The 25,282-nt window shown below is 43.4% G+C and overlaps 1 protein-coding gene across 3 annotated transcripts in view; it reads right to left on the bottom strand.

The window, feature by feature from the left end:
* pfkpa (phosphofructokinase, platelet a) overlaps positions 1-25,282 on the bottom strand; it is a 56,287-nt gene that overhangs the window by 15,250 nt on the left and 15,755 nt on the right. For all 3 annotated transcript variants that reach the window (XM_083631987.1, XM_083631985.1, XM_083631986.1), the window contains exons 2-12: positions 20,281-20,354; positions 17,794-17,874; positions 16,434-16,623; positions 13,167-13,332; positions 11,826-11,870; positions 11,464-11,572; positions 10,110-10,205; positions 8,003-8,095; positions 2,377-2,502; positions 1,162-1,226; positions 860-929 (exon numbers count right to left, since the gene is read on the bottom strand). In XM_083631987.1, the coding sequence (XP_083488113.1) occupies positions 860-929; positions 1,162-1,226; positions 2,377-2,502; positions 8,003-8,095; positions 10,110-10,205; positions 11,464-11,572; positions 11,826-11,870; positions 13,167-13,332; positions 16,434-16,623; positions 17,794-17,874; positions 20,281-20,354 (1,115 nt within the window). The remainder of the gene's footprint in view (positions 1-859; positions 930-1,161; positions 1,227-2,376; positions 2,503-8,002; positions 8,096-10,109; positions 10,206-11,463; positions 11,573-11,825; positions 11,871-13,166; positions 13,333-16,433; positions 16,624-17,793; positions 17,875-20,280; positions 20,355-25,282) is intronic.

Genomic DNA, 25,282 nt, shown 5'->3' with positions numbered 1-25,282 from the left:
TCTCTACACTTCATCGCTCTTCAGTCAGTGCTACCTCCTCTGGAGACGGGCAAGCAGGCCGAAAAGAGCTCCTGACAGGGTTGAACGGTCACCCCTCAGTGGGGATCCAGGTGTTAGCCGATGTCACAGTGGGATAGACCACCTCTAGGCTACCCGAGCCAAACATAGGGATGCACGATATATCGGCAATCATCTTGGTATCGGCTGGTGGTTACACAGCAGGCAGACAGAAACCGTTTATTATTGTCTAGTCATCATTCAGTCTCTGGTGGGTCGCAGTATGACCAGAGTAGTAACATGCCTCAATTTACCTCATGGGCCAAAACGCTCATTTACAGGGATAATTTACTCAATAATTGAGTCTCGTCTTTTCTAGGACAGCTTTGAAAATAGCAGCGGCACAGTGCGTTATCATCACTGTCTACAGTACTGCCTGCACAGTGCGTTATCATCACTGTCTACTACTGCCTGCAGCAGCTGAGCCAGACAAGCCATTATTAGTAGACAGACACTGGGGCCAAGAAGAGTGGAATTAAACATTTAACATCCCACTGGCTTTCCTATTTTGGGAGCAATCTGGAGAGGCTAATGCGACTTGTTGCTAAAGACGCACTGCACTCCAGATATGGTGGTGAATAGCTATGTGTGAAATAAACAGCTCCCGCTTGGTGTGCGTGTGTGTGTGTGTGTGTGTGTGTGTGTGCGTGCGTGCGTGCGCGTCTGTGTGTGTGTGTGTGCGTGCGCGCTTGTGCGTCTGTGTGTGTGCATGTGCGTTGAGCAAGAAACCAGTTAGCAACACACTGTCACCGTCAGTTTCACAAGTCCCAGAGGAGTGTCAGCATGTCCTTAGGTGACTTACGATTGGCAAATCAGATTCCGGTTTACGATGAGCCAGCAGTTTGTATGTCCTCAGGTTGTTTTCAAAACTCCTGAAATTGTACAATATACAAAGTTCAAAATTCAGGGCACCACAGCAAGTAAGTATTGTTTACATGATGGTGATTCGTCTCTAATTTGCTATTTTTTTGCTCTGATCCTCTTTGCATTTCTTACTACCCCCGTCCACAGTAAGCAACGTCAAACCAATTTGCTATGTCTTCATCTCCACGGAACTGATGGCTCTGGTGTATGGGATTGGTCACAGCAAGCTGTCAATCATACCTGCCTCGAAGCTTCACCGCGTCCTCAAACTTCTTCTCGTCCATGGCCTTTTGGACCTCTTGAGTCTATGAAGGAGAGGGAGAACTTGGCTGTTTGAATGGCAACACTGTTTCATACACTGCATACTGTATGTACACAAACAGGGCCAAGTTCGTCTGGTGATCTTTAAAGTGTCTCTAGAAATAACAAGTAGAAAGTACAAAAGGGAACACAACGTCGTATTTTGTGATGTCTGTTTTAGAGATATCTTCTGATTGTAGGTGATATTCTGGACCTTGCTACTTTGTTCTATCTGATTCTAGATATACTTTTAATATTTTCTTAAATTTGTCTTATCTTTTCTCTTCTCTTACTTTTACGTGACATGTTTCCATTCTATTTTATTGTTTGTCTGACATGTAATGTATTTGTTGTCTTGGACCCCAGGAAGACGAGCTGACGCCTAGACATCAGCTAATGGGGATCCTTTTTTAATAAACAATAAACAACAGAAAACATGTCATCCCCTATGAATAATTCAGTCCCGCTCTGGGCCAGTCAGTATCAAATATGTATGTAAATCCTTGTTTTGACATGTAATTGAAGCGCCCTCCCTGGAGTCAATCAATATAATTTTGCAAACATCAGAATACAGTGGTGAGTGTGGAATTTCCCCAAGTTGTCTGAGATATTGCGCATGACACATAGACAAACAAACAATAGGTTTCCCTTTGGGCCAATCGGTGTCAATTAAAAAATACCACAACACAGTGACCCCCCCCCCCCAAGTCCAAATTCAATCAGTGAAGAACGCCATATGAAAAATATTCTTTGTTACAGTACATCACTATCCTGCAGACGGGACCCTGCCAAATGCTTTAGATAATCATTAACCAGAAACAACTGACGCACGCAACAGTGCAGCTCTCTCTTGTGGACACAAGGGGCACTCCAGGCCCAATGACCTGTGCTGTCATCGTTACTTAAGCTCTTCCTCCCCATTTCCTCTGATTATGCCCCTTGGATTCTTGCAGAGTCATTTCCGAGTGTTTGTGTTTGCAGTTTCCCTTCTCTTCAGCTTTCCTCCTTTGATGTGTGTGTGTGTGTGTGTGTGTGTGTGTGTGTGTGTGTGTGTGTGTGTGTGTGTGTGTGTGTGTGCGTGCGTGCGTGCGTGTGTGTGTGTGTGTGTGCGTGTGTGGATGTCTTGGCCTGTTTCTAGCCAGGTCCAGTACCTACCATCTGTACACACTCCATCAGAGGCAGACGCACCGATTGGTTACCGCTCAGAGAGACCACGCAGGCGGGCGTGTTTGCTGTGGTTTCCAGAAGGGCGAGTACGGCCTCCACACCCATACGACTGGCCTGCACACACACACACACACACACACACACACACACACACACAGTGTGTTATTAGAACCTAAATTCCCCGTTCTCAGTGGACCCTGAATTCAGATTTCTCATTGGACAATAATTTCTCCTGTGCTCACAGTCTCTCTCTCCACTTCAGTTTGAGTGGACTGCATTGCGCTACAGTGTAAGTGGAGAGATTTTCCCCTCAGCGTCTGTGATGGAGCGCTTCATGGCAGCATGAGCTGAGGAATAAATCTGTTAATGTGCTTAACCTAAAACCAGTGGCCATCTCTCCTCAGACCTACAGGGCACACATGACATAGCAGGATTACATAGTGCTTAACCTAAAACCATTGGCCATCTCTCCTCAGACCTACAGGGCACACATGACATAGCAGGATTACATAGTGCTTAACCTAAAACCAGTGGCCATCTCTCCTCAGACCTACAGGGCACACATGACATAGCAGGATTACATAGTGCTTAACCTAAAACCAGTGGCCATCTCTCCTCAGACCTACAGGGCACACATGACATAGCAGGATTACATAGTGCTTAACTCATTCACCGCCAATGACGTCTTTGACGTGTTATCAGCAATGGCCTTCCCCGCCAAGGACGTGTTTGACGTGTTTTTGTTTTTATTGGTGCAGCGCCTGCAGCAAACACTTGCCCAGCCTGTCACACAGACACAGGTCCCTGCCTTCAAAGGGTAGCCGACAGCACGCGATCAAACACATACCGCAGCTGTTGTTTTGAAATCTAGCAAGAGGAAAAGCAGAGAACGGGTAACGCTTCCTTGTGCAGACAGGAGAAACGCAATTGAAACGCCCTCGGCACGAGCTGGAGTCGCCTTCCTCTGTGCCAGCCAGGAGAAAACGGGAGAAAGTAATCAAGAGATGTGTTTGATCATCGGAGGAATGAGGAAATGATCGATCAGTTTGCGAGGGCGGTGAGGACGTGTTGAATAGCCGAGGGGAAAACGGGAACGATCAAATAGCAGAGTTGATAGGGAGACGGGTGTACCAGAACAAATCAAAAATAAACACAGGAACAGCTAGGCAGCAGCGGGCAGAAGGCACTCACAGCAGCCCGCTGTCCTTCTCAAGAGCTCTTCAGTTATGAAATCGCTGGGCTGCGTGCCATCCAGTGTTGCTCCTGGCCAATCCCAGCGCCACAGGGCGTGGTTATTGCTTATCCTATGTTGGGTTAGAAATCTAAAAGGGGGATCGTGTGTGTGTGTGTGTGTGTGTGTGTGTGTGTGTGTGTGTGTGTGTGTGTGTGTGTGTGTGTGTGTGTGTGTGTGTGTGTGTGTGTGTGTGTGTGTGTGTGTGTGTCTGTCTGTCTGTCTGTCTGTCTGTCTGTCTGTCTGTCGGTGTGTCTGTCTGTCTGTCTGTCTGTACACTCACACCGAGTAAACTGTATTGTTGAATGTAAAAAAAAAAGCACTTCATGTGTGTATATATATATATATATATATATATATATATATTTTTTTTTGTCATTTGTGTCCTAACGAATAATATTTACATGTCTGATGTCAATACAGTTCAAAATAAAAGAATTGAGAGTGAGTTATGCCTGAGATTGTGCCCTTTTACAAAAATGCTTTTTTCTCCCTTTTCTCTTCCCAGACAGGCTTTTTTGATGAACATGGGGTGTATAAAAAGGGTTATAAGTAGAGTACAGAACATGCTAAAAGCTAACTTTCTTTTTGGGGGTGAAAGTAGAGACTTAGATCTTCATTTCGAGGTATTGGACATCACTGTAGTCCTAGTACAGAATTTACTGTGGGTCTTGAAAGATGACCAAACATTATGGAAATACTTGGCCTGTGCCAAAAATGCCAGTCAGATATTGGCAGTGAATGAGTTAACCTAAAACCATTGGCCATCTCTCCTCAGACCTACAGGGCACACATGACATAGCAGGATTACATAGTGCTTAACCTAAAACCAGTGGCCATCTCTCCTCAGACCTACAGGGCACACATGACATAGCAGGATTACATAGTGCTTAACCTAAAACCAGTGGCCATCTCTCCTCAGACCTACAGGGCACACATGACATAGCAGGATTACATAGTGCTTAACCTAAAACCAGTGGCCATCTCTCCTCAGACCTACAGGGCACACATGACATAGCAGGATTACATAGTGCTTAACCTAAAACCAGTGGCCATCTCTCCTCAGACCTACAGGGCACACATGACATAGCAGGATTACATAGTGCTTAACCTAAAACCAGTGGCCATCTCTCCTCAGACCTACAGGGCACACATGACATAGCAGGATTACATAGTGCTTAACCTAAAACCAGTGGCCATCTCTCCTCAGACCTACAGGGCACACATGACATAGCAGGATTACATAGTGCTTAACCTAAAACCAGTGGCCATCTCTCCTCAGACCTACAGGGCACACATGACATAGCATATATAGGATTACACAGTGCTTAACCTAAAACCAGTGGCCATCTCTCCTCAGACCTACAGGGCACACATGACATAGCATATATAGGATTACACAGTGCTTAACCTAAAACCAGTGGCCATCTCTCCTCAGACCTACAGGGCACACATGACATAGCATATATAGGATTACACAGTGCTTAACCTAAAACCAGTGGCCATCTCTCCTCAGAACTACAGGGCACACATGCCATAGCATATATAGGATTACACAGTGCTTAACCTAAAACCAGTGGCCATCTCTCCTCAGAACTACAGGGCACACATGACATAGAATATAGGATTACACAGTGCTTAACCTAAAACCAGTGGCCATCTCTCCTCAGAACTACAGGGCACACATGACATAGCAGGATTACATAGTGCTTAACCTAAAACCAGTGGCCATCTCTCCTCAGACCTACAGGGCACACATGACATAGCAGGATTACATAGTGCTTAACCTAAAACTAGTGGCCATCTCTCCTCAGACCTACAGGGCACACATGACATAGCAGGATTACATAGTGCTTAACCTAAAACCAGTGGCCATCTCTCCTCAGACCTACAGGGCACACATGACATAGCAGGATTACATAGTGCTTAACCTAAAACCATTGGCCATCTCTCCTCAGACCTACAGGGCACACATGACATAGCAGGATTACATAGTGCTTAACCTAAAACCAGTGGCCATCTCTCCTCAGACCTACAGGGCACACATGACATAGCAGGATTACATAGTGCTTAACCTAAAACCAGTGGCCATCTCTCCTCAGACCTACAGGGCACACATGACATAGCAGGATTACATAGTGCTTAACCTAAAACCATTGGCCATCTCTCCTCAGACCTACAGGGCACACATGACATAGCATATATAGGATTACACAGTGCTTAACCTAAAACCAGTGGCCATCTCTCCTCAGACCTACAGGGCACACATGACATAGCAGGATTACATAGTGCTTAACCTAAAACCAGTGGCCATCTCTCCTCAGACCTACAGGGCACACATGACATAGCAGGATTACATAGTGCTTAACCTAAAACCAGTGGCCATCTCTCCTCAGACCTACAGGGCACACATGACATAGCAGGATTACATAGTGCTTAACCTAAAACCATTGGCCATCTCTCCTCAGACCTACAGGGCACACATGACATAGCATATATAGGATTACACAGTGCTTAACCTAAAACCAGTGGCCATCTCTCCTCAGACCTACAGGGCACACATGACATAGCAATAGCATATATAGGATTACAGAGCAAGTGTAATCCTAGTGCTCTGGACTACTGCTACCAAATGAAGTCAAATGGTTGCAGTAGGCAGTAGTAGTACTGCATAAATCTACTGTACATTAGGCTAAATATGTGTAAATATGCACGTTTGTGTCTTAAGTTGCCACACTAAATTGTAGGCAGGCAAAAACTGATTGTACCGATTGATTATTATTATTTATTTATTTTTAATTTGTGATCAACTCTATTCACCTTATTCTTTGTCCATAGGTTGAGGCCACGTCTCGTCATAGACAGTCCGCATGTCTGGGAAAGCCCACAAAATGTTAAACGGCTGGCGCGCGAGTGGGGTAAAACCGCCCATATATCTCATTGGCTGACTCACCAAAAGACGGTGCTGCGGCTCTAAACTACATGTTTGACGTCTGCTCAGATGTGCATTTACTGCGGTGGTTAAATCCCCAATCGTGTCTGCCTGGGCTGGGCTATCAGCTAAATTCTAACTTTGCTGAATGGATAGAAACGGGGGAATTTACCCCACCCTGACCCCGCCCCCAGGCTAACCCAGCATCTATTGTGGGCGTTCCTAGAGCCTGTATGGGCGTTCCCATACATGCGGACTGTCTCTATATAAGGACGGTTCTGCATGACGTCATTTTGTAATCGTCTTTCCGTTTTAGACAAGGAAGTAGATTACGCCTACCGTAGACATTTTTAGACTTGCCTGTTTTCAAGCTGTTTTCAAGCCAAAAAAAACTGTTTTAAAGTTTTAATATATTGTCGGGTGAGAACGTAACATATACTGTATGTGACCAGTTTATCAGAATAACGCCTATTTGGAAATATTTAACGAGCAGCGAGGACTGGGAGCGCTGGCTGTACTGACCACTGAGCTATTGGTGCTGACCAGTCGGACTAGCTATCTGTCAAACCCTACTGTAAAAACTCTCGTAAAAAAAACTCTCGTAACGGGACAAGCCCGTCTTTTATTGTCACACGAACACCACAACACATGCATGCGGCCACAACACACTCATGCTGACGGTGGCCGGTGAAAAGTGTCCTCTGCATTTAACCCATCCAGGCATGTCCTTTCCTCCGGGGGGGCAGGCCAGGAGCAGTGGTCGCTTTCTCGTACAGCGCCCGGGGACCAACTTTGGATGTTGTCGTCACTGGTCGGATGACGATGACGATCTGATCTTCTGCATGTTTTTAGTGGGGGGGTTATATACGGAGGAACCCCCTGGGGGAGCACGGGGAGAACATGCAAACTCCACACAGAGAGAAAGGCCCTTACGACGAGATACCCCACCTGGGCAGTAGGCACTGAGGATATGGGGGGGAACACAACCACAGCACCCACAGTGTCCCAGGCGAGAATCGAACTCAGGACCTTCTGACTGTGAGGCGACAGCTCTACCACTGAGCCACCATGCCCGTGTAGCCCGTAGCCCGTGTAGGCTACTGGCAGTGAGAAAACACTGTCGACGTGCTTTTGTAACTAACGTTAAATGCCGACCGGGTACAGCCATCGGCTCCTCGCAGCAGTAACGTTATGAACATGTCACTGAAGTTGGCCGCAGTGTAGCTTAATTCTGAATGTTGCCAAACTTCATTCATAGTGACGTTTTGTTTTGAAATTGGCCGCCAACTAGCGCTGAACCGGAAGAACAAATACAATTGCGTGTAACGCGGAAGAGAGAAAAAGTGGGCGTGGTGAATAAGGTGAATAGTGATCATGTACTTTACTGCACAATACTCAGGATAGCAATCAATGAATAAATCTATTTGCTAGTATTGAATTAGTGTACCTACCAGGATGCGGTCAAAAGCAGATGGGGTCCCTCCTCTCTGGACATGACCCAGGATTGTCACACGAGTGTCGAAACCCAAACATTTGACAACAAGCTAAGAGGAAGAAAGGTTCAGATCTTAGCCATGTTTAAGGGGATATGGTAATACTACTATACATAAAATAATGAAATTATACTAATGAATCTAATGCATTTTATGTACATTACTGAATGTAGAATGATGTACATCGAGTAACATCGAAGTAACATGACAATACAAATACAAGCATGTGCACACACACTGAAGACACAGAAACACAGCTGAAGAGAAAGGGAATCGGCACAGCACATGCAAACCATTCTTATTTTTCAGTCATGTTAGTGGGGTTGCTTTAAGCCTGTACTGAAGACAGCGGCGGCACATTAGCTCAAAAAGCTGCTAAATGCTATATTAAGAGCAGGGTTGGCAGGGTTACTTTAAAAATGTAATCCCATACAATTACTAATTATCTGTTAATTTCTTTTAATCAGTAACGTGAGCCAAGTATCACAATATAAACGTAATGTAACTGATTACTTTCCGTTACTTTTGTATAACTTTTGAACAAATGTCCTGCAATCGACCACTGGAGTCCGGGGGCATGCTCCCTCAGGAGCACATTTCCCCCCAAAACTTAATTTCTCACTTATCACTGTACAATGTAACATGACGATCACTTGGTTGCAGCACTAAATGCCGACGTGCATGGCTGGGGGAAAAACAGCTCTGTAATACTCATTTCAGACCTTGTGTTGGTTACAGCAGGCTTTCAACCAATCTATGTAGTGTTGCCTGTTTCTCATTCAAATATACAATCACAATAATAATATTTCCACCTTCGGATTAGCCTACAGTGCACTGATATTATCTGGTTTCTAGTCATTTATTTTTTTGGGTCCACTGGTCCTTTTTAAGTAAGTATTTTCTTCAAGGGTTTACTTTATTTTTTATTTTTTTCACCAATATGATATATTAAATTGTAGTCATTGCTAGTAATCCCAATTTTGACTGAATGTAACTGTAATCTTGATTTTTTTTTGAATCTGTAACTGTAAGGGATTTACAGTTACCTTTTTATATCCTGATTACAATAACCGGATTACATGTAATCAATTACTTCCCACGCCTGATTAAGAGATATCCAGGCACAAGGCAAACATGGTGTACTGTAGGGTCATGGTGGATAACTACACTGTGATAATAAATGTTAAGAACACATATTTACTGTGAGAAAGTTACAGATATACAACAGTCAGTTTCGGTCGAGCAATTTGATTGGACAAGAGGCATAACATGAGTGCTGACATACAGTATGAGAGCACGGGACGCTTCACTGTGTACAGTCAGTATGTATCACTCTGCTTCACAGCTGTGAGGCTGCGTCCACAGTGTTCACACCTAGTAGACAGACAGCGATATAGATACATTTGATCTTAATTATGAATGATAAGATGACATTTTCTGCGCTGACTTCAAAGTAGCTAATGTTAGCCTAGCTAGCTTGCAGTCTGGAAGCTGCAGGCAGCAAGTTTACCTGTTGCTTGGCAACAGTTGGCAGTGCAATCGTGAGGGAACTGTTTTTCTTGGCGGAGACAAATAACAGACACAAATCATCTGTTGTCTCAAATTACTTGGGGAAAAAAATTATAGCATTTCTTGAAGAGTAGTTCTGTTTATACAACTGTTGCATAAAACCAATATCACACTCGAGGTCGTACTGTTGTACTGGATATCAGCATGGCTGTGCTTATTACAACATCACTACTCCCTCTCGTGTGATATTGCTTAAATATCCTTCGATTGTCTACTACAGTATGTGTCAGGTTTAGTTAGGGTGTGACGGAGAAAGGAACTGGAGTGAACAACATCTACTGTAGGAAGGCTCTTCCAGCTTTTAGTAGTGTAGGTGAAAGCTGCCTTACCAAACTAGCCAGGGTGTCTGAGAGAGCATTCCAGAAGGCACAGCGACAGAGTCAAACCACACCAGGGCAGCAGTACAGGAGGAGTAGAGGGTCATCCAGGAGCAAGCGGAGCTGGACTTTTTTAACAGTGGGACCCGCCACACTTCACAAAAAAGGGCTGTACTTACATTCTTAACATAGTCAGTGGTTATGGGCTTGTTGTTATGATCAATCGCCCCCTCGGCTACAATTATGATATTCAGCCTTTTCATCCCTGCTCGGTTCTACGTGGAGGAGGGGTGGTGGTGGAGAAACGACATGACAGAAAAATTGAGACAACGGCTTTGACATGGGCTTTCAGAAGCACGGGGGGCCAGACGATTCTTCACAGCCGGGGGAGCAGTGAATGTCATTGACCGTTCATGTTTGCACACCGTAATTAGCAATATCCTGACTACCTTGTTACTTCTCGCTGGCTTATCGTGAGCTGAGCACCTCCATACGGCGTGACTGACTACCTTATCTGAAGCTGGATTTGTCATTTTCTCTCATAGACATCCTTGTTGATTATATCGGTGCCGATAATCATGATGCACACACAGTACATGTTGTTTTGCGGCTCAGTGGACTGATTTCAAACAGTCGGGCCTCCGTGCTTCTGGCTTCCCCTTTCTGCACTCATGTACTCACATCCTTGACTATGCTAGAGGTTATAGGCTTCCCATGTCTGTCAATGGCTCCCTCAGCGACTATGATTATGTTCAGCCTTGTGCCCCTGGAGCGGGTCTGGACCACAGAACAAGAAGCATGTTTCCAAAGCAGAAAGCATCACAGTACACTAAAACATACTTGGGGGCAAATCTTCTCTGATCTTCTCTGATTGGGTTCAGTTCATTCTGCTCGTCTGGGTTCATGAGTACGTTTACATGCACACTAATATTCCACTGCGACTGCGATTCCAATTGCGAATAAGACAATATTCCAAATTTGATATGGGTCATGTAAACAGTATAGTATATTACATTTGGCTATTCCGAATTCAGCATTTTCCAAAATAAAATAAGTGTTAAATGGCTCTATATTCTGACAGCAATCACTGAAATAGAGTTTTTGGTCAGTAACTAGTCCTCACTGTCCTCTATCTCTCTCCTGTAGCCCTGCATGCAGGGCGGACGTATCTCCGCAACTATAACTCACAGAGACTCACGGATGGCGGCGTTGGATTCGTGGTGAAAATGGATGGATGAAAGAACGTAGCCGTAGGACATAGAGCACATCATGTTTTATGTTACAGTAATCGGAGTATGCACGGCTGCATGTAAACAGGAATATTAGTGGAGTACTCCTTTTCATTAGCCAATATTGACTAGTCGGAATATTGTCTTTTTTCACAGTAAAAGCTTAAAAAATATATATTTTGTGCATGTAAACGTAGTCAGTGTCAATGCATGAAGAGAAACATGATACAGCATTTGAGACTGGTGCAGTATAGAGTTCATTGGGTTTATTGTACTGTAGGGGATCAAAAAAAGATCACGTTACCGCAGACAGTTTCTGACACATCTTATCCTCCCAGCCGTCCTCAGGGGGCATTTCAGGGATCAGCACCCAGTCTGCCCCGCAGGCCAGCGCACTCACCAAGGCCAGGTAGCTGCACGCACGCACACACACACACACGTACGCGTGCACAGACACACACACACACACACGCACACGCACACACGCACGCACGCACGCACACACGCACGCACGCGCACGCGCACACACACACACACACACACACACACACACACACACACCATGTATATAAACAGGGGCGATACCTATTTACAGTCTATGGGTGATACTGGTGTCTGTTCATATGTTTGTGAATGGGCTATAAAGGTGATCAAGTGTGCTCTTACCCACAGTGTCTGCCCATGACCTCTAACACAAATGTTCTCTGGTGACTGAAAGAGAGGAACAGAAAAGATGATGTGTATTTATTAATACAGCAGCGCTTCTTCAGCTACTCAAGAGGAGCTATTTGATCATGCTGAATGGAGATGAAATGAGCCTTGATATGGTGATATAGCCAGTGTGCAATTTCAAACCAATGTATTACGTTACATCATCAGGCTTTCCTTTATCCGGTAATTTCCAGATGCCTGAAGTCACATCAATATGATGAGTTGATGACATATACTGTGTAACACTACATAGCTTTACTAACATGTTTATAATCATCAAGAGTCATTTCAGTTTGATTTTCAGCATTGGAACTCACAAAGCTTAGCAGAAAGGATCTCTGCACACCTGGGAATATGACAGGTGCGTCGGGGAAAGACATGAAACTGTAAATAAAAGCTCCCGCACACTGTCTCACCTTCTTAAGCTGCGTTCACACCGACCTATTAAAGTTTTTCGCTGGCGTCGAGTTTACATACAAAGTCAATGCAAACGAGCGATTGAGCGTATATTCGCCTGGGAGAAAAATCGCTGGGGCGTCCGAGCGACAGAGACAGAGCGATAGGGCGAAAATACGCTCGTCGCCCGAGATGAAATATCCCAACTCGAGCTGGCATCAGTCGCTCGCTGTTCAACGCTGATTGGCTGCCGTGTGAGAGTGAGTCAAGGATCACACTGGCTTGGAACAAACCGCTGGTTTATTGTGTGGCAACAAACCGCATTGACAGCTCATTGACAGCCTGAGAGCTGACATGAAGTGAAGTCTGTACTACCGGTATGGAGCTCGCATTAGGAGCACGCTGATAGGCTTTAGCTTGTAAACAATGACGGTGGCTCGTAGTGGACAAACAGCATGACATTGCGTAACGTTATATCCCCCACATGTCCGTCAATTGGTGTGCCTGTTGATGAGCGATTTAAACAGAGAGACAGAGCGATTCCAAAGGGTTGAATCAAGCGACAGAGAGAAAAATAAATATCTTGGTGTGAACACAGCTTTAGGAGAACATTTATTGGATATTATACGTTTCGGTCACTAGGACCTTCATCAATATTGATGACCGAAACGTATAACATCCAATAAATTTTCTCCTAAGAAGGTGAGACAGTGTGCGGGAGCTTTTATTTACAACTCACAAAGCTTGAAATTACGACCCACCAGTTGGGAATGTCTGACTTTGGACTTTAAATGGAATGCAGTATTGTTCAACCTTTACATGGCACTTTCGGATGCGCTTCCCCTGCCCTCACCAAATTCAACAACCTGGTGGTTGTCCCACCCTCGTCCTCCTCCTCACCTCTGTGCCGTTGTCATGATTGCGTCCACCACCTCGATGATTCTGTGCAGGGCCGAGTCGGTGCCGATTGTCATGTCCGTTCCGCAGAAGTCGTTGTCGATGGAGCCCACCATGCCGACGATGTGGAGGGCAGAGTGTCTCTGAGCCGCGTCGGCGTCGATCAAATCTGACAGCATCAGGGGATTCAGGGGTCAAACGGTCTTCTATTTCTTTACTGAGTCAACTCAGCCACTTTAGTCCCACTATAAGATCTCCTTGTGAAGACAGACCTTGCTTAGTGTTATGACCCAGAGGATCATTATGTGTATTCTGATGTGCTGTGTTCTCCCTCCCTGCCTGGCGTGGAGCTCTCCAGTGTACTCTGAGTTCTTGCTGCAGGTGCTGCTGGTGATCATCACAGACTATGCTGGTGATTGGTTGGAGACGGATGCGGGCCGGCTTTAAAAAGGAGCCTGTGCTGAGGCCTCCTCACTCCTCTTTTACCTCCTCCCAACCAGGCTGTGTCACGTCAGGAGCTGATTCAGTCTTTGTGTGTTAGCCTAGCTAAACACATTGGATAATTGTATCAAGTACTAAACTTTTGATTATAACTGTGAGCAGTCCTATAGCAGCATGTAGGGGTGAGAATCTCTGATTTATCCTTAATTACTTTTTCTCCTGTGTTTGTTATTAGTTAAAGGAGAACTAACCTCCAAAACACTTTTTTTCAGCTTTTAACCAATATATATGACTTTGGGGGTGATGTGTGAAGAATTCTGGTCAGAATTTCCACATTTGACACCAAACTGTTGCCATTTTACCATTTGTATCATTTTTCAGCAGCATATCTGGCATAAGCGCCCTCTAAGGGTCAAAGACTGCTTTTTTTTTCTTTCTCAAATGAATGGGAGATTAGGAACACACTGACGTCACAGTGTTCCCAAAGACTATGGGATTTCAAGATAATTACTCCCCTACCCCCCCTGTACCCTTTCAGCTCCTCAGAACTCCAAGCCTATTCTTATTGAAGTTTGCTCTTAAAATACTGAACCAAACGTCGTCAAAGTTGGCACATGTCTTAATTATAGTTAGTTTCCCGCTGAATGTGTCATTACTTTATTGATATCTTACCTGGATAAGCTCGAATGATGATGTTTATATTATCAGTCCGAGTTGCAAGCACTGTCTCCAGCCCAGGCATGCGGGAGAGAGTCGTACTGTAAACCTCATGCACTAGCTCCAAGCTCCGCGGGCGCGCGCAGCAGAGCAGAGCTCTCTGTGCTCTGAGAGTAGAGAGAGCAGTCTGATATTTCCGCAAACAAATATGGTCGCAGTTTAGCGCACATGTAAAATATAACGCTATACTACGACGTGACAACGTGACAAAGCTTCTCTAAACACATCGGCTACTATCATTTCCCTGCATCCCTCCTACTGAGATTATATCGGTAATGATTTTGGACAGACTGAATGCGCGGAGGAGGAGGAGGAAAGATCTGCAGCTGTGCCCTGAGTAGAGACACTCGCCTCGCTCCGACTACTGTGCCTGTCTGTGGAAAGCGTCCTGTCCAGTCGCACCTTCGCAAACAGATGCGGGATTCCCTCAATCCTGTACCCAATCTCAGACTGTATTCTCTAAATCGCACACCAGCTATTTCTGTCTGTTTGTTTGTTGCTCCGTGAGGTTACAAGCGCCCCATGCATGCAGCAGGCTGTTTCGCCAGCCGGGGTCTGGCAGGAGGGAGGAGGCGCAGGCAGCCTGCACTGCGCTGAGAGGAAAAAACTTTTGCACAACTTTTAACAAGAATCACGAAAAGCCCCCAAACTAAAATGAAAAATGGACTATATGGCAACTTGGACGAGGGAATGACGTAGAGAAATCTCGCATTGTGTTACCCCAGAACGGGGGGTTTGTCGTATTGTGCGGTGTGCTGCTGTAACGAGCCCATGCCACTTTGCTCTCGTAACGTAGTTTAACACACTGCCATAGAGTTACATGCAGAAAAATAATTAAATTTCTAGTTCGCCACTGAATTACCAAATTGATATAACTTTCAACCATTTTGAGCAAAGCTCTTTCCAAACAGGCCACCAGCGTTGGCTAGTTGTTGATAATTATACAGATATGGCCCCTCTCAAATAAATTATTTTTGAGGCAATAGGCAAACTGTAATGGCGTCGATTTCCGAAAAAAAATCTGGACTTCAACACAGCCAAAGAGTCCAGTATAGACAAGAGCATATGTCATTTCTTGGTTTTTTCCATAGGTATTTTCAAATCACTGTTCTAATACATATCTAGGGGGTTAGTCCCCCTTTAAGCAGGTAAGCACCATGTTGTTTATTTGGGGGGGTTTTCTTTACAGGTAAGCTTAGAGTTTAATATAGATTTTGTTTATTATTTTGAGTGTGCTCATCCTGATGCTCTCTGCTGCTATATTTAAATAAATCTTATTCTGTGGACTGCAAAACCTGTCGTGGCATGGTCATCCTTGGGAGAGGGGAAAGGGGGAGTCACTTTCTTTTATGTTATGCTGGGTATCCCCTAGGCCGGGCATAACACTTAGTAAAAACATATTTGTTTCCAGCAGCATACTGTCAAACATAATATTTAGCGAGGAGTTCAGTGCTATTCAGCCAGAGGAGCAGCATAGCTTTGACAACTGGAAACTGCTGAGGTCAGCAGCAATTCAAAATGGTCATTTGCATTGTGATAAACATCATATTGACAGCAGAGGTTTTGATTTACAGTAAAAAATCCCACCAGATTACATCTTTGTATTTTGAATGATTGTTTTATGTTCAGTTCATGCCCGATCTGAGTGGATTATCTCCACTCTGCAGCGTGTAAAGACCTTTCCTCAGCTCACTTTTGGGTGTGAATGTGAATGTAAACTTGAATCTGAACATAGGTATGTTTATGTATCTACTGTTTCATAAAGCCCAAGAAACACCAAACCAGAGAGCTTTAATATTAGAAACACCCCACCCTAGGCTCCGCCAATTGTAAGAAATGGAACTCTTCCGTTCTCCTAAACGGGCGTGGTTCTCGGCTTGTGATTGGCTGTCTGTCAATGGTATGAAGCTTCATTGGCTGACTAAGGGGCGTGGCAGTGGCGAAACCTCCATGGTACAGATACAGGAAGTGACTGGAAGTTGGGGTGTCTCTCTATATTAAAAAGGTCTCTGACCAAACCGACGGCAAAGAACCAGTGGCAACGAACTGGGCCAAAACAAAAGGTTGCTCTTGAACACAGGAGGTTGAACGTCCGGTGCCTTGTGTGCATACCTTGCTGCACCAGCTCCGCCAGCAGTCCGCTCCACTCCTCCCTGAAGAGGTTGGCTCCAGTCAGGCTGCCGTCTCCGCCGATCACACACAGGTTGGTGATGCCGCGCTGCACCAGGTTGTGGGCTGCCTTCAGGCGCCCCTCGTGGGAACGGAACTCTTTGCAGCGGGCGCTGCCGATGACAGTGCCGCCCTGACGACGACGACGAGGAGGCACGCGTGCAAAAGGAAAGACAGTTTGAAAAGTCGCACTGGTGGATTCGTTGTTATTTTTGTACATCTTACTGGAGATCAGGTGAGCCAAAAATTAGTATCTGAGTTTAGGTTATTCACTTATATAATGTTTTCTCTTTTAAAGACAGAGTTCTATGTACTTTGTTTTCATTACATTTTAGTAGGGGTGTCACAATATATCGTCCCACGAAATTTCGCGATAGTAAAACGTCACGATATGTATCGTTGAGATGAAATCTCATATCGTGAAAAAAAAAAAAAAAAAAAAAAAAAAAAAACTTTTTTTCTTTTTTTTTCTCTCCAAAAAATAGACTAAGAAACGTCTTTGTTTGTTGAAGTTCAATGTGTGGAAAGTAGTTCAGTTGAACAAGTCTCTGAAGAGACACATGAGAAGTTATACAGGAGAGAAACCATTCAATTCAGTTTCTGGCAAAACTGTTTACTTGACAGGAAAAACTGAAGATGCATAAAAAATAGATTAAGAAAAGTCTTGTTGTTTGAGTTTGAAGAAAAACTGAAGATGCATCAGAATTTATACTGCTGAGAAACCTTTTAGTTCAAAGTAAATCTAAGTGACGGTGTAACTCATTCTATTTCAAGATAAGCCTTATCTCCAATCTCATGTTTTTTCTAGTTGTTATTGTAATAACAATTTCCCACAACAGCATGTTTTGTATTTGTGCATTTCAAATAAAATACTACTTTTCCAGTCATATATTGTCATTATTCAAGTTTAAAAAAATATTGTTAAAATCGTATCGTATCGTATCGTTATCGTGAACCCAGTATCGTGATACGTATCGTATCGTGAACTGAGTGTATCGTGACACCCCTACATTTTAGCCCTTTAGATTTAGACGATGCTCTTGTTCAGAGCAATAGACAATGAGTAAGCAGTTTGGTGGTGCAGTATCTTGCTGAAGGACACTTTGACAAGATGAAAGGCTGCTGATGGACACACACTGGCTGTTATGAGGATGTTAAGAGGATAGTCTAACAACACGGCCAACCTAATCTTATTACATTCTATTTCACTTTCATGTCTCTTTTTGACGTTCTGCTCTCCGTTATAATGGCTTTGTAGGCTGTGGTTTCCGTTATTGCAAAGCTTCCCATGATCATGACTCACCACTTGCAGCATGCTGGAGACACTTTCCCATGTGGCCTCCTTTATGTTGTCCTCTCCACCATCCACCATGCCCTGATATCCCTGCAAAGAAACAAGTCTTACATGCTGAATACCAGCTTTCCAATACGAAGGATCAGTGTTGGTACTGTAAGCAAATGGCAGCTTATAATGGGACACTATGGAGCCAGCCATGTGTGTCTTGCGCTAGCCAAAGCAAATACACGAAACAGTGAAGTGAAACACCGCAACGGTGGGTCATCAGTGGGGTCATCACTGTCAAGAAATAAACAAAGTTATTCAATAATTGTTTAACCACAATACACTACAAATCTTAAAAGCCCCGACATGTAGAAATCTGCGGAGCAGCAGCAACAGCGGCCTCTGCTGCCACAATTGGTCATTACAGGACACTAATGCTACACTTTCCTGTTCAGATATCAGCCTTATTTGACTGTTTATGCTGTTTGTCCTCTCTACTTTGTTAACCTCTGCGGTGTTTCTAACTGATTAGCTGGGGGCGGAGGATGGGGGGATGGGGGGATGGGAGGATGGGGGGATGGGGTACCTCCAAATATCCCCAAAAGTTGTTGTGTCAACTTGTTTTATTGAAGAATCGCACCGCTAATGAAGCTATGCTAACTCTGAGCGATAAAACACATTTCACTTCCTATACATTCTTCACAATAAAAGCATCCAATTAGTTTGTCAGTGGGAAGCTCTTAATACGAAGGAGCTGCGGCAGGAAATGGAGTTACATCCAGGTACCGGGATGGAGCATTGACGTTACATAGTGCCAGGAATAGGCATTTGGGGCGTGGAGTGAAAATGATAGAGGCGGCATTGTCCTGACCGTCAAAATGATTTAGAAGCTGTTACATTATGGTACAATTGTTACATAATAGTGAGGCTTTAAAGTCGAACTGAACCCGTTCGTCACGTGCATAATGAGTCCGTTTCAGACTGAAAACATAGTTTGTCTAAGATGACAGGTTGAGAGGCGGGTCATAGTATCATGTCGATGATTTTATTTGACAATTCGGGGGGCTGGATTGGGCTTTGGCCAATCCTGGCATGTTCCGATTCAGTGTGTTGTGGCGCTCCCCTTGGGAAGAGCCTTTTGACGAGAGGAGCGGAGCTCAGCGAGCCGCAGGCAGCCAGCTGCCTTTGTGTTGCCGAGCGGAGAGTGCAGCACATCGGCCTGGAATCTCCGAAGTGCAACCCCTGACAACCAAGCTCTCGGGTGCGCGCGCCTTTATCGCTGCTGTAACGATACGATATCCCTGGAATGCGCGTTTTAACGAGCCAGTTACATTTCTTTGCATTCTTAGAGATTATAGTTTTTGTTTTTTGTTCATGTTTCTAACAATTGGCCAAGTTAGTAGTTTGTTTATGGGATAGGAATTCTGCCAGATGACAGGCACTAGGCGCCATTTTCTCTTTCTTTTGGAAGAGAAAATTATCCTGAAATGAAGATTTGATTGACAGCTGCATGTCATGATATGATTGGTTGAAATGGGGTAGAAATTTGATAGTACTAGGTGACGTCAGCAAACTGTACATTACTGTTATCAATGAAATCTTGAAAAATGAACTTTTGATGTGAAAAAGTGTGAAAAGCTAAAGAAATTTGACTTTTGTGATTTTGTTTAGCATACAGTACATTATTAAATAGGTGGACTGCATGCCCAGGTATTTGAACTAAAAGAAAAGAAAAGTCATTTTTGGGTTCAGCTCGACTTTAAGGTTTTCAGCGTTGTGCATCGGCTCATGGTGCTGAAGCAGGCGAGAGCACAGCCAGAGTGCTGCTGTGGCACCTGAGTGGGAGCTGAGCTGCATGCTAAAGCCTGGGGCCAGCTATGTCACAGCAGCACACTGCGTGAGGACCAGCATGTACACACAGATGTGCTGAGATCAGACAATGAGCAAGCATTATATGGCCCCCTGCCAAACCTCTGCTAACCTCTGCTGTGTGAGAGGAAATAGCACACACTACAGAGCGAGGCACACTGTTTTCTAAGCCTGTACGCAGCCAAAGTGCACATCCCTCCTCTGTGAGACATAGCCGTTAATTTAAGACTTGTCACCGCCACACGGCGCCACAGGCAGCTTCGACATTCTATTACAATGAGTGGAACTGTTTTTTTTTAACATTCTATTACAAAGCGTGGAAACTGTTTTGTTAAAAAAAAGCATATTGAATTGTTCGTTTGCTCTCCAATAAGAAATTACATTTCTCTCTCTATTGCCCCCTTTCACAAATAAAGACAAGTGGGAAATGAGATTTTCACAGTTAAACGCTTTACTTACAGTAACAGAATGCTATGCATGAAAAATGTCTTCAAACATGAAATAAATAAATAAATAAATGGCATAGTGCAGAGAATCTCTCCCTACTCGAGGGCCACTGTAGCATTTCATGAAAGTGAGACAGGAAAGCCTAAATAAACGGCAGGACACTGGTGCTTTGTAGTTTGTAGTGAGACTCACCTCACGAATGAAGTACACTTTTGCTCCCACATAGATCCCCATTCGAACCACAGCACGAACAGCAGCATTCATCCCTAATCAAAAGAAAACACATAGGAAAGCAGAATATTACAAAGTAAAATACGCTTGGTCCAATAACATTGCTTTTTTTTATATATATATAAAACAACAATGTGTTGGTCAGGGTTAATAGTTGTAAGAGCTGAAAGAGGAGATCACACAGGATTCCATCCACTGCAGCAAATCAATGTCAAATCTGGATTAGCATTTTGGATGGCTGTGCACACTTTAACTTGCATGCTGCTTCAGCTCTACAACTTGAAGTTCCTCTCCAAGTGTGTATGTGTGTGTTTCTGGTTGTGTGTGTGTGTGTGTGTGCGTGTGTGTGTGTGTGTGTGTGTGTGTGTGTGTGTGTGTGTGTGTGTGTGTGCATGCGTGTGTGCACGGCATGTGCGCACAGGACATTTCTCTCCACAGCGAGACTGGACTGCCATGTTTGGTCAAAATGTTCCTCAGCTTCTCCTCCTGGCTCTATCAGTTACTCAGTGGCTCTTCAAGTGAAGATCAACCAATAAGATGTTGTTCTGTGACTTGAATGTCAATGCCAGGCTAGCCTAATGGCCTATGTCTTGTCCACGGCGTGCGTTATGGCAAAAATAGAACAGGTGCATCTGTTTTCCGTACTGCATGTATATTGCCCATCTATTAACATGGGCGAGAGTCTGTTCCCGGCAGTTTTTGCCAAATCCGCACTCTGACAGTGTGAATAATGGCTAATGCTTTACCCAGGGCAGGCAGGTTGGAACTTGGCCGACTAGGGGAGACATAAACCAGCGGACAAAGGATTTTGTTGCCATGCTCTCTGGAAAACACTACATCCCTCATGGTAATTGCGCGTTAGAAAGTGCCGTTACTAAGCAACATGAAGCTAGATATCTGTTGGTCATTAGCATAGTGGGAAGAAATGAGGAAAAAAAATTAAAGACAGTGGAAAAAAAGCCTAAATAAACTATTGGGAATTGAGAACCACTGAAAGTTTTGTCTACACAAGTCTGTTCTTTTATACGTACAGTGTTTCCCCTGCTACCATTAGCAGCACCCAAGCCATTTTGGGCACCAAATCAATGTATACAATCAATGTTGTTGGTTCCCAACTTCCCAGTGGACGTCTTTAGCAAGTTTTGTCTTTAAGCTTTTATAGTAGGGGTGTCACGATACACTCAGTTCACGATACGATACGTATCATGATACTGGGTTCACGATAACGATACGATACGATACGATTTTAACAATATTTTTTTAAACTTGAATAATGACAATATATGACTGGAAAAGTAGTATTTTATTTGAAATGCACAAATACAAAACATGCTGTTGTGGGAAATTGTTATTACAATAACAACTAGAAAAAACATGAGATTGGAGATAAGGCTTATCTTGAAATAGAATGAGTTACACCGTCACTTAGATTTACTTTGAACTAAAATGTTTCTCAGCAGTATAAATTCTCATTATGCATCTTCAGTTTTTCTTCAAACTCAAACAACAAGACTTTTCTTAATCTATTTTTTATGCATCTTCAGTTTTTCCTGTAAAGTAAACAGTTTTGCCAGAAACTCAATTGAATGGTTTCTCTCCTGTATAACTTCTCATGTGTCTCTTCAGAGACTTGTTCAACTGAACTACTTTCCACACATTGAACTTCAACAAACAAAGACGTTTCTTAGTCTATTTTTTGGAAGGAGAAAAAAAAAAAAAAAAAAATTTTTTTTTTTTTTTTGCGCGACATGAGATTTCATCTCAACGATACATATCGTGACGTTTTACTATCGCGAAATTTCGTGGGACGATATATTGTGAGTAGTTAAATAGGATACCTACACCACCCACACTTGAGAAAAACGCCAAAATCGAGGGGCGGGGTTTAGGGCACCTACATCATCAAAGGGGCGTGGCTTCTTTTTGGGTAAAAATCAATTTCTCAGTACTTCTGCAAAGTGCACTTCTCCATTTTTTTGCCTTGTGTTTTAAAAACACCTTTCTTGGGAAAGTCATTTTTTCAGTAGTTCCTCAAAGGGCACTTCTCCATTTCGCCCTGTGCTTAAAGCCATTTTGAACAAAAATGCTTTATTTCACTTGTTCTCCAAAGGGCACTTCTCCATTTCCTCCATATCAGCTAGACCATCTTGTGGGTGTTGCAATGTTGTGCGCATCACACAGACAGCCTGACAACGTGTATAAAGCCACCGTGTCAGCCAGAGCAAAGTTTTGATCTCGGCCAAAATGCATTTTGGCCCATTTTAGGAACTACTAAACTAATATTTTGTTAACAGCGGAGACCATTTTCACTGTCTCAATCAATCTCTATCTCAGGGCCCTCACCAAGACAGATTCCTCTGCTTGTTGATGTTTTCTCTGACTCACCCCACCCATAGAAACCCAGGCTTCCCCTGCCAGCCCATCCCACCCCATCCCCCACGTTTTATTTGTCTATTACCACGGCCGGTGTTCTGTCGATTTCCCAATTTCTATAGACAATTTTTGACCGTCAGGTGGGGGGCGTTCCCGACAGCATGTAACGCCCCTTGAAAGCTACGAATAGCGGCGAGATCAGGTGGGCGTTCCCGGCAGCACGTAACACCCCTTTGAAAGCTATGAATAGCTGCTTGCTCACGTATTTCTCTGACTCACCCATAGAGCCCCCACAGTTTTTTCCTCCCATGCCCCACTTATATGTATGTACAACACAATGTACAATGTATCCAGCATTCAAATATTCCATATTTGCATGTTGTGGCAGGCTATCTTAGCTAGTATAGCCTACTAATGTATAGCCTACTAATGTATTCCCAAGGCTATTCTGTAGATTCCATCCGGGCAACACACACACACACACACACACACACACACACACACACACACACACACACACACACACACACACACACACACACACACACACACACACACACCCACTCACACACATATTCACAGCCAGCCACAAACACACGCACCCACAAATTCACAGGTAAACATGACACACTGAAACATTCCAGTCAACTTCATCATTCATGTGTGATATTATGTATTTTCCCATGTTTTTCCCACTCCGGATCCAATTGTGACATCACCATTATGTTTTTTTGATAGGCTATAAGCCTATTAAGCTTTGAATTAAATATGATCAATACAGATTGAGGTTTCAATTTCAGGTTTGAATTGAAAACGATTGAATACAGACTATGGTGTATGACTATGCCGTTTGCCCTGTCTCCCTTATCGCCGTAATGCATTATGGGTAGTCAGATACTACCGGTACTTTGGCTAATGTATCAGCTAACGCTACTTACTTTGCATTACAGTAAAACGCCACTGAATGACCAAATTGATGCATTGATAAAAGTTAGTTTGTTGTTTATGCGTATGCAATAACGGATGCGTTATTATATTTACTGGAATACATACACACGCCAGCCTATGTGTCCTATCAGAGTTTGTTACGTTATTGTACAGTACAATAAACAAAACAGCATGATAGCATCAGCTGCATCACTATACGTGTGAGCGTAAGTATTAATGGTTTACAACTTGTTTGTGTTGTACAGCATTTGGTTCAAACATATGGCGACATTGAATCAGTGTTAGCTTAGCGCTAGCTAGCTAGCATACACTACGATCTGTAGAATTGGCCTGGTCTTGGTCGATATGACCAAAAATTGATATAACGTTTCAGTAGCATGGACCCCTCTCGTTTTTTATTACAGTTGAAGATTTCACAAATCTCAACCACTCTCAATCTTGGTACAACCCAGACCCCGGATATCCGTGACCTACGGGTATTATTTCAAAATATAGAATATGGAACGTGAACAAACATCTTAGTTTTATTTTTCGTATTTTTATATGATTATTTTAATAGTTACTAACTATATTATTATATAACTAACTAGTCCTCCTCACAGAATTGGTTAATTTACTGTGAGACTTTATGGTTTGTAGACAAGCACCAAGTATATATAATAATGGTATATAATAATAATAATCTTTGTAATACAATTGTTATAAAATTAAAACGTATAGCACACTTACAATATGTTTGTTGTATGTATTACAACTTAATTCAACTTGGTCTCCCCCCACATCTCCTCTTCTCTCCTCTCCACACCTCACCCCCTCCTATCTCCTCTCCTCTTCTCTCCCCTCCTCTCCTCTCCTCTCTTCTCTTCTCTCCTCTCCTCACCTCACGTCTCCTCTCCTCTCCTCACCTCTCCCCTCTCTTCTCCTCTCCTTACAAGCCTATAGATGAGGGGTTTCAGACAATGTGCCCATTGTTACAATATTGTCAACAAAAATAGCACTAGTCTAAATAACATAACTTAATTCAACTTTTCTCACTACACTTTCCAAACATTAACACACATCAAACACAACAACTCTTTTCTTACTACACATTCCAAACATTAACACACATCAAACACAACAACTCTTTTCTTACTATACATTCCAAACATTAACACACATCAAACACAACAACTCTTTCCCACTACACTTTCCAAACATTAACACACATCAAACACAACAACTCTTTCTTACTACACTTTCCAAACATTAACACACATCAAACACAACAACTCTTTCCCACTACACTTTCCAAACATTAACACACATCAAACACAACAACTCTTTCTTACTACACTTTCCAAATGTTAACTGCATACATAATGTTATGTCTCGAAAGACAAGAGCTATGTAGCCTACTTTAAATCAGATCACTCCGGTGTATAAACATACATTGGTTGTCTAATAAAGTTTTACAAATCAATTAATTTGGTTGTCAACCATCGTTAAACGAAACTTAGTAGTTGTAAACTAAGTAGTTGTATCGATAAAGACTCTAATCGTTAAGCAGTCTCGAAAGTGGGGTCAATATCAATCTACAATCTAGATTGATTTGATTCACTAATTTGGCGTTCTCTCATGCAAAATATCCAACATCCAATAT

Source organism: Poromitra crassiceps (assembly GCF_964638095.1).
Source record: "Poromitra crassiceps genome assembly, chromosome: 2".
NCBI lineage: Eukaryota > Metazoa > Chordata > Actinopteri > Beryciformes > Melamphaidae > Poromitra > Poromitra crassiceps.
The sequence above is the reverse complement of the archived record's forward strand: the minus strand, read 5'-3'. Positions and strand labels throughout refer to the sequence as shown.